Source organism: Phlebotomus papatasi, chromosome 3 (genome assembly GCF_024763615.1).
Source record: "Phlebotomus papatasi isolate M1 chromosome 3, Ppap_2.1, whole genome shotgun sequence".
Classification (NCBI taxonomy): domain Eukaryota; kingdom Metazoa; phylum Arthropoda; class Insecta; order Diptera; family Psychodidae; genus Phlebotomus; species Phlebotomus papatasi.
Window position 1 is genome coordinate 87,161,495 of NC_077224.1, and position 10,500 is coordinate 87,171,994.

Below are 10,500 nucleotides of genomic sequence, written 5' to 3' on the forward strand. Positions count from 1 at the left end.
AGGAGTTTTAATTCACATAATGTTTCATAGATGTTTCATGAAACACAAGAAATTATCAACAATCCTCAATAAAAATCGCACTTTAATTGCATTTATCATGGTTGAATTGTTTTAAAATTGCTCCTACTTTCCACCGAGGTTATCACATTGATAGCCAGTTGAAGAAAAAGTCGCATAAAGATGCGCAAAACGTGAGAAAATGACGAATTTAGAATCATGTGCGACTATCTCATTGAGATTTCTGCGAAATTGTAGAAATAACGAAAAAGTTTTTGATTGATGAACCTCACAACAATCCTGGAACAGTAAAAACATCAAATTGGGATTTTTCTTTTTATTTTATTTTTTTACTGATCTTCTCTTTTTTTGCGAAGGGGGAATTTTGGGGGATTTTTGGGGGTGAGTAGTACTGAGAAATAACTATGATCTCACGGTGTAAGTTGTAACTTTTCCATTGTCATTGATGGATGTTTGAGCCTCTCTGTGGGAACTTTTCTGACCATTGATGTCGGAAGATGTTGAGAAACTCGACGAGGAGACTCCATAGAATCCTGGCTGTCCAGCGGACATGGTTACAATGGGATTTTCAGGTCCAAATCGACTGTCAACGTTCGGAGAATTGGGATTGGCGGGAACAATATTGGCTGTCTGATGGAATCCATCTGGACCGTAGGTAGCACTTGAGCTGGCAAAATTGGGAGCATAGTATCCACCAGCACCACCTCCACCACCTGCTCCACCTCCAAAGCGACTTCCAGCGGCATTTATTTGATTGAAAAGAGCCGCTTGTTGGGCCAATTGTTGGCTGATCAATCTGCATGAAAATGGAACTATTTTTACCACGAGATCTTATCAAATTGTAATCAAAAATTCATGGCTATTTTTGGGTAAACAATCAAAAAGGAAAACATGCAAATTGGGAAGCTGCGTTATGTGCTTTTGCCAGAAAAAAACATGAATTTTAATTCGGTTGTGAATGAAGGAAATCGCATGAAGTTAATAATTGTTAGTCATGGATTTTTAAAATAGATTTTATTTGTACCGAAAAATCAATTTAAGAGGAACATTCTTAATCTCTGTGGATTATTTTTTTTTATTTTTTTTTAAACTTTAATTGGTGCAAAGTTACGAAGAATATTTCACGAGATTAATAAACAAAAAATGTGATAGTGAGACGCGGGGCAGCTTTGAATTAGGGCGTTTTCTCTTATTTTTAAATGAAATTTAGTCTTATATTGTATTTTAGCTCTGTAATTGATTTGTAGAGCTGATTTATCCCATGGTAATGTCCAATTCCATTTAAAGCGAAAAAAGTCCTAATTCAAAAGTCCCACTTTCCTCTATAATTTCTTAAATTAATTAATTTTACAAGCAAAAGTTGCGAATTTTACCAATGCAATGTATTTTTAAACATTATTTCACTGTTTTTGGATTGAATTTTAGGTCTTCGGGAAGTCATGAATTGATAAATTTCAATTGAATATCAATGGTTTGAATTGTACGCAAAGAAGATATATTTTTCAGTAGGGTAACTTGAACTAACAAAATTTTCGAGAGCTTACAGTCTTTGTTTTCTCCACAAATCATTCTTAATCAATTTTAAAATGAATGAAAAGAAAAGTACAGACATAGATTTGGGTAATATTTCGACCACCCTGATTTTTATGGTTCCTTGCCCTTCCGAAATTATTCCAAAGTCTTTTTTTCATCATCTCGTTCGTCGAAGCGAAATATTTTTGTTTTTTTTGCATTGAATAATCTCCAGAGTACGTAAAAATTAAAAAGTCATGGAAATTTGAGAAATAAAAGATGTGGCCGAAATTGCAAACTGACCGAAATTTGATACACTTACCCTATTTCTATGCGTTTTATGATATTAATAACCGAGAAAATACAGAAATAACATAAATAAACATCCAAAGGCTTATAGACATTTCCTATAAACATATTTTAGATAAATTCCTTTTAAAACATTAAAATAGGATTAGAAAAAAAATAGTATAAGGGAAAACTGGGGCACCACCAAACACGGAGTAGCACCAAACACTAATTTTTATTTCTAAACTACTTAGACTCTCTCGACCATTTCTTCAGTGGACAAGCATCCCTATAATGCCTATGAATTTCTGTAAGTCTTGTCCTCTGAAGTCGACTATCTGATTACAAAACCGCAGTGCTTGGTGTAAGGATAACTTAAATAGCAAGCTGGGAGCAATTATGGCGAACATAGGAACAGCAACGGCGAAAGTAGGAACAGTTGCTGCGAAAATGGGAACGGTCGTAGAAATTTGAGATTTTAGATTCCTAAATAAAGATATTACCGATAAACCAAGTGACAGCCTCTACCATTGTTCAGATTTTACGAAATATTTTGATGTTTTTACTTTTTTTCAATATTCGGAACCTCAGTTTGTTTCTTTCAGGTTTATTATTTGTTAAAAATATATAATAAAAAATAAACCAATTAAGAATATTTGATCTATTGATTACCGATTGGATTTGGGACTACAGTAGACTCTTACTCAATCGGCTCTTTTTCAATCGGGTGAAAAAATGTGTTGACAATTTTCACGTTTAATTATGAAGCTAATTCGCTCAAATTCGCTGTAGTTCTTCCTATTTTATCGTGATTCTTTATAATTGAGAATTTTTTGTGGAATTTACAAAGGCTTTGACGCTCAATTCTATCGCTAAACCGGATGACATTTCGCCCCATATTCCCGATTGAGAGAGAGCATACTGTAATATGTCCGGATAACAAATTTCAAGACCTTTCCAAAAAAAATCTAAATTTACGCAAATTAGTTGAAAAATGAGCCGTCCAAAGTGGTTAACATTATATAACCTTTCAAAATTTAAAATGGCGAATTTTCCGGCCAAAGACAATGAAATGCTCACTTACGATATCCCCAAAACTTATCCGAATATCACTCAAAAAGATTGGACCAATTTGAGAAAAACCAAAAAAAAATGGATTTTAGGGGTTGGAGGGGAGATAGGAGAAAGAGGAACAAAGACCGTCAAAAATTGCGTGTACTTGTTTTTATTTTTTCTTTTAATTCTCTATTTAACTTGTACTTTCTGAACTTGTTAGACTCAGACGGCTTATATTTACAACCTGCGAAAGAGCTTTTCCACTGGATTTCTTTGGAGGTTGGTCACCAACGCTAAGACGGCGGTGGACACTAACTGTTTCCTCAATATGCCTGTCACTCTCTTATAACATGTTGAGCACTTTAAGATATTCTTTACGGATCATCGTGGATCGCGGAATTTTGCGCGTATTTTCGCAGATCCGAGATATTCGACTTTAAAGTTTTTTCAGATAATTTTGTTCATTCTTTTACACTTTTCTCAAATGATACTTGGCATTAAGCCTACAGAAGGCTCTAAATCAGAGACGTGAAAGAACCGTTGAAACCGAATAAACTTCAAAATAAGTTTGTTCTGGTAGCGTATTGACCATTGACGTGCATGTTTCATTTGACATTTGTTCGGTTTTAACGTTTCTTGCACACCTCCGCTCTAAATGTATGTAAAGTTTGAGTTTATCTGGACTTCGAATAAGCCCCTAATCCGAATTTACAATGAAAGAATCACACCTACCATAAGCCCAATTATCACTGGATTTTTATGATATGATTATCCTCATTCGTTGCGCAATTTGAAACTAAATCAATCCCTTAAAAACACCTAAAAGATAAACGATAGAAGAAATTGAAATCTTACTTTTCAAAACTGAAAAATGTCTGTTGTTCTGCAGAAAAAATTATATAATAATAAATATTCTGGGAGCAACAATACTCGTTTGTTGTTTGTTGGAGTCGTCGGTAGAATAAATTACAGAAATAGAATGACTAAAGAACAAGAATCTTCCACAAATTCTCTTATGTAATTACTTTAGAAAAATTTACGATCATTTGCAGAACTTCAAATCAAAGCTCTATTTTTCATTGATGATTTCCGTTTGGGAACAATTAATAAAAATGATAATGCGTAGAAGAAATTTTGGATGAGTTCATGCAAGATAAAAGTGTTTAAGGGGAGAGAAGAAAGAGTTGTTACTCGTTATGTGATGGTCCAGAAGAGGCAGCTGCAAAAGCATTAGCGCCTGGAGAGGCAAAGGTCATGGTTGCAGCACTGAGAATCATAAAATTTTTCTATTAAACTCCTCCACCTTCGGTCTCCAGTCTCCAGGGAGAGTTTCCACTAAGCACAGCCAAAGTTTAAGCCAGAAAATCAACTTACTTGGCATAGTTATCACTGAGACTCTTCCAGAAGTTGAGGAAGAGATTCTGGTAGTCATACTGTGACGGAAGGGGAGGATACTGGCCTGGAGGGACGAAGGGTGCAGCTCCAGTTCCAGCATATGATCCTCCGCCTGCCCCAGAAAAGGCTCCTGCATTTGATCCAGAGTAATCTCCTCCCGTTCCTGTTCCACTAACTCCGCCAAATCCACCTGCTCCTCCTGTCATTCCGTAAGGTGAAGTGCCCACGGTGTTGTCCGAGTAAGGATACTGAGCTCCATAATTACCTCCCACACTGCTCACTGTGTTGCCAGTGTAAGTGTTAGGAAGCGCTCCTGAGGATGAAACTCCCGCCTGTCCAGTAGTCCCTGTGGATGCGAAAGAACCAGCTCCTGCTGCAGCACCGGAAGAAGTAGAATAGCCTAGAGATGGAATTGGATATCAGGGCATCATTATAAGGAGTTCCGGCTTAAGTGAAAACGGATTGAAAGAATTTGATATGAATTGCCTACTATTGGGAGCTCATTTCTAAAATAATATTTGAAGTGCCCCTAAATGTATGCAGATATTTTTCACACGGTAAATTTGAAATACATTTCCTTATTGGCGCTGAAAATAGCGGCATTTCAGTAGCTTATTCTAACTGTGTTCACACTTGCACATTAAAATTTTAATATGATTCACATTAATTGTCGCTGGTGAGAGTCCAAATGTGTAATTTGTGTGTTTGAATCATTTTATATTCAAAAATTGATCTATTTGTTGATAAAAAGGTAGACTTGGCCCGCAAAATTTGATATAAATTGATTTATAGCATTAATGCGAAAAATTAATGCGATTTTCTCTTTAATTTTTTAATGTGAAAAATATTTATGCTTTAGGTTAATTTAAACTTATGTTTGCAGGCCAAGTCCACTTCTTTATCAATAAATAGAAAAAAACCCAAATATTAAGTGACTCAAAGACACGAAAAACATATTTGGACGCTCACAAGCGACAATTAATGTGAATCACATTAAAATTTTAATGTACAAGTGTGATAACGCCGTAAAGACCTCTCCTGTGGGTATGCAATTTTTATGTGTCACTGCAGTGAATTCGCGGGCTTTTTTGCGATCCCGACCGTTCCGACAATGTCTTTGAAAGCGGAACTTCCTGTAGTTATTATAAATTAGATATAGAGGAAAGTGTTGATACTTTGTACAATCACAAACTTCGTAATGACTAAAATTTTTCCTGTATTTCTGAATAATGTGAATTCGCAATAATATTAAAAAAAAAACTCAACATTTTCCCCTGGTTTTTAAAATATAAGTCCGATGAGTCAAATTAATTGAAAAATATAGGAAAATCTTAGTCATAACGAAGTTAGGGATCGTACGAAGCTGGGCACTTTCCCCTAATTGAGTATTCATCCGAAATGTATGCAGAACCGTTTTTTCTATTTTTATTACTTAGTTTATTATAGTTCTGATTCCATATGGAACCGATTCAATTTTGCTTCAGGGAAAAGCTAAAGGTCTTTAAAAAAAAATAAGGTTCTAAAAAAAATTATTCAGGATCCTTGTTTAGTTCCTTAGTATCCTAGTTTAGCAAAATGATCTGTGAGAAAGTTTCAAAGAATTAAAATTCCTGTCAAAAGTTATCAACTAGATATTTCTTTTATTTAGAAAGAAGAAAATGCAAGAATTATCCCATGCCTGATGCTTTATTCAACCTAGAATTTTCAATAATGATGACAATATCAACTTTTGGAAAGTGACTTCGAGTTAGAACAGAATCACCTAAGAGTAGAACTGTAAATTTCCGTTAAGAATTTTCCGATTACACATTTTTCAGGTGTTCCGATAGTTCATGAACAATAAAGTATCCGTTTTGTGACTTTTTACCCTAGGTTCCCCTATACAAATTTTATTTTTCCTTATTTCAATTTAAATTTTACTACTGTCAGCCCATGTAACTGCGACGATTGCAAAACTCGGATGCCGCAACCGATTTAACTCCGATAAATCCACTTAAAATATATTTTATATTTTTATTTCCATAATTAATCACTGTAGTAACATAATATAACTATTATACTTTAATAAAAACCAAAAATTATATTTTTATCGGTTTAATAAGTGGGTGAAACAAATATTTTTCAAACTCGTGTCAGCTGGGTTGTGTAATAAAAATTTAATTTCCGAGAAAATTTTGCTCTTGACAGCTCGTCGCTGGAAAATGTTTGGTGGTTTTTCTTTATTATGAAATATTATTTTCAATCAAAATTATTAATAAAAGTGAAGCTTAGTTATTGATCTACAATTGTCTAATTCTACCCCAGTCTCCCCTAATGATATTTCACGCGGTTTTTTCGGTCCTGAAAATGTGCGTAAGCCCGAAACTCCCTGTATTTTGTATCTGTGATAAAATCCTTCTGTCATTCATATTATAATTTCCTCAAGTATGGCAAAAAACGATTAAAATCAAATAAACGTCAAAATAAGTTTATCCAGGTAGCGTTACAATTTTCCAGGTACAATTTTCATTTGACGTTTCTTCGGTTTTAAACGGTTCTTGCTCACTTCTGATGTCACTGATTTCACGGTGCGACAAAATTTACCTTTTTGTGGGTGTCTTTGACGAGAGTGCCAAAACTTGTTAGAGGGTCATTTAAGGACCTCAAATCTGCAATCTGTTTGTCCGGGTCACCTCTAGATTTTTTTGAAAAAGCACATTTAGTTTTTTGATGTTTTATAAAATTCAAAAATTCATATCTCCGGTTCTAATTATCCGGTTGTAGTCACATAAAGCTAAACTGACGCGTAATTTCATCCTCTATAACTCTTGTGAACATACCAAGCATCTACGATGAAAATGAAGTATATTTTTTAAAAATTTTTTGAAAAAGGGCACCTAAAATGGTGCATTTTTCTGTGTTTTTTCCATCTTCTAGTAATTTTCCCACTTTAATAGAGCATTTTATATGTCAAATAACTATGCCTAAAAGTTAGAGAATTTAATATTCTTTCATTTTCTTTTGGTTTGAATTTTCTATCTTAATTTGTTTATTCACAATAATTTCTTGAAAATAAAATGCATTATTATAAAAATAAAATCTCTTATTATATATAATTATTTGGTATCTTTGTCTAACCTACTGAAGAGCATTCTCTTTTGCACTCTCACTTACACATTTCATACAAAAAGAGGTGAAATGAAAAAAAGAGATGTATATAGAAATAAAGAGAGAAGAATAGTTTTTTGCCACTCATAACAGCTAATCTTCTCTCTCTATTTCTAAATACGTCTCTTTTTTTCATTTCACCTCTTTTCATATGAAATTTGTAAGTGAGAGTGCAAAAGAGAATGCTCTTCAGTAGGTTAGACAAAGATACTAATATAATTATATATAATAAGAGATTTTAATGCACTTTATTTTCAAAAAATTATTGTGAATAAACGAATTATGATAGAAAATTCAAACCAAAAGAAAATGAAAGAATATTAAATTCTCTAACTTTTAGGCATAGTTATTTGACATATAAAATGCTCTATTAAAGTGGGAAAATTACTAGAAGATGGAAAAAACACAGAAAAATGCACCATTTTAGGTGCCCTTTTTCAAAAAATTTTTAAAAAATATACTTCATTTTCATCGTAGATGCTTGGTATGTTCACAAGAGTTATAGAGGATGAAATTACGCGTCAGTTTAGCTTTATGTGACTACAACCGGATAATTAGAACCGGAGATATGAATTTTTGAATTTTATAAAACATCAAAAAACTAAATATGCTTTTTCAAAAAAATCTAGAGGTGACCCGGACAAACGGATTGCAGATTTGAGATCCTTAAATGACCCTCTAACAAGTTTTGGCACTCTCGTCAAAGACACCCACAACGTGTCGCACAGTGTTTATTGTATAAAATTAAAGTCACATGGCAAGTTGGTCAAAGTCAAAAATAAACCGGGATAAAACTCAGTATTTTTTTTTAATTTCGAAAGGGATTTTTCGAACCAAAATCCCCTAGTATAAGAGAGCATCTAAACGGGGGGATTTTATTTCGAAACCGCCATTTTGACACAAACATCACCCACTAAGTTTAGACCGGTGCATTTCTGCCTATCTTTTGGCGCTTAAAATCTACCTCTTCGAAAGCTCAATCTGTTTATAATAGAATATTTTGACATTTCAAAAATTTTAAATCTTTTTTTTTTTGTATTTCAAGAAAAGTTTTTCTCGTAAACTCTTTTCAAAGTTATTAAGAGTCGAAAAGCAGGTGAAATGGGGACACGATATCGATCACTCTTCTGAATGCATCGTTTAATCTTTATTAATGGTCGAATTGTTAAAGTTTATTTATAGGAAAATAAAAACGTACGATTTTTTCTTAATTTAGCAACAATATTAGCATAAAATCCTGCGGTAGAACGGTTTTGATATAGAGGATGTGTGCCCCATCTCCTCTTTCTTATAAAGCAGAGGTGTGCAAAAACCGTTGAAACCGTATAAACGTCAAAAAAAGTTTGTTCTGGTAGCGTTTTTACCATTGACGTACATGTTTCATTTGACGTTTATTCGGTTTCAACGGTTCTTGCACTCCTCTGTTATAAAGTATTCGTCACCAGGCATAAATATTAACTTTACCTATCTTTAACAAATTCTTTGATTGTAAAATACTGTGTGATTGACGTTTGAAACGTTTCGAAATCAAATAGAAAGTCTTCCAGACTATCTATTTTAGTTAGAGCACAATTGGAGAATTTATAATAGAGGATGGAGAAAATTTATCTCAGGAATGAACCACTAGGGGAGATTTCCCGAGACTCATCGGTGCATAGCACAGTGGGATGCATTTCGAAATCCCCCCGTATAGAAGACGCCTAAATGGACATAAAAGAAATATATTTTTGAGAGATTAGCAAATCTAAGATCAATAATCACAGCGATCACAGCTATTGATAAAATTTATTATCTATAAAACTCACGTTGAATTGAAAGTAGACAAGATCTTCCGTATGATATTATGGATCTTAATGAATTAATGAGACATTTTTCGTAATTCACATTTCTCTTAAATTAAAACTTCTTTTATAGAGAACGAAAATAAATTTTGCTCCAATTGTACCATTTTAAATTAACCGTCCTAAGCGATCTTCAAATAAAATTTCATTAATACTAAAATGACAAGACCAAGAAGATACTTTCAATTTTATTAATTTAATTGAAGTAAAAACATTTGTTCAAATTTTTCCTTAGCACAATGAATCATTTCTTTCAGCTGCAAGAACATCTTTTAACGATGTTCATTACAGGAAACACAAACTCACTCATCAAATCTGGTTTGCTCGTCGGAAACCCGTCTTTATCACAGAAAAACAATATTATGAATATGAAAGAAAACTGCTTCTTTAAGACTCACCAAAAGTCAATTCAATGATGACGAAGAGGGTGAAAAATCCCGCGTAGAATCTCATTCTTCTGCTGGATCGTAGATAAAGCTCTTTCTGAAACGAAAAGTTCCGATAGATTTTTTTTGAATGGTAATTTGCCCGGTTATAATTTGTTCACGGTAATTGAGCACTTTTTTCACACAACACCTAACGAATCTTTTTTTTTTTCTTGGGAAAAATCACAGAGGAATGAATTTTTTGGTGTAGCTCTTGCTGAAGATCCACCACAAGTGTATAAAGTCGTCAAATGTCGTCACATGCAGCAAAATCTGCGACCGCGAAAAATGTTTTTCACTCCCAACCAACTTGACTGTGAAACCTTGAACTTTTTTGCTTGGACACAAATTATGCAAATCTGCGATTATTGTAGAGGGCAGAGGATGCTCCGAAAAGTTCTCTGGAGAAGCTCACAATCACTGAGAGAAATACTTTTTTTTTAATAATTTTTTTTCCAGTATGTACCTCTGTAAATTTTGTTGTTTAGCACCTGATGATCGAATCACAACTGACTGACTGGGAATAAGAGGAGTATTCGCTGACCAGACGTCTTTATAAAACTTTTAGCATTGGGCAAAGACATGGAAAAAAAGCAAAAAGAAACCAGTGATAAGCTTCTTTTACTTTATGGTAGGTGAGATTCATTTTGAGAGGAAGCTCAAAATATGTGAAATTTTAATTTCTTTTTCAAATTTATAAAAAAAAAATATTTTTGCAGGAAGAATCTTTCTATAGAATAATAGGGCTATTAATTAAAAATTAACATGTTTCTAAACACTTTTCTGCTTGAGAACATGGTCTCAAGTACTTCTGCATT

General features: G+C 33.5%; 1 protein-coding gene across 3 annotated transcripts; it reads right to left on the reverse strand.

Moving 5' to 3' along the window:
• Positions 1-319: 319 nt before the first annotated feature.
• LOC129806211 (keratin, type I cytoskeletal 9) lies at positions 320-10,217 on the reverse strand. Of its 3 annotated transcripts, XM_055854631.1 has the most exons (5): positions 10,149-10,217; positions 9,656-9,740; positions 4,249-4,669; positions 4,066-4,140; positions 320-814 (listed from the first exon to the last, which is right to left on the reverse strand). In XM_055854631.1, the coding sequence occupies exons 2-5, from the start codon at positions 9,708-9,710 to the stop codon at positions 421-423; spliced, it is 945 nt and encodes a 314-aa protein (XP_055710606.1). In that variant the 5' UTR covers positions 9,711-9,740; positions 10,149-10,217; the 3' UTR covers positions 320-420. The 3 variants fall into 3 exon arrangements, with proteins under 3 accessions (XP_055710606.1, XP_055710607.1, XP_055710605.1); XM_055854632.1 differs by lacking the exon at positions 4,066-4,140; XM_055854630.1 differs by having other exon boundaries at positions 9,656-10,202.
• Between the last annotated feature and the right edge of the window lie 283 nt (positions 10,218-10,500).

Coding starts and splice junctions, on each gene's coding strand:
- LOC129806211 (XM_055854631.1), bottom strand. CDS start 9,710: ATGAGATTCTACGCGGGATTTTTCACCCTCTTCGTCATCATTGAATTG. Junction 4,670..9,655: donor CATCATTGAATTGACTTTTG/GTGAGTCTTAAA, acceptor TTCCATCTCTAG/GCTATTCTACTTCTTCCGGT. Junction 4,141..4,248: donor CTCAGTGATAACTATGCCAA/GTAAGTTGATTT, acceptor TATGATTCTCAG/TGCTGCAACCATGACCTTTG.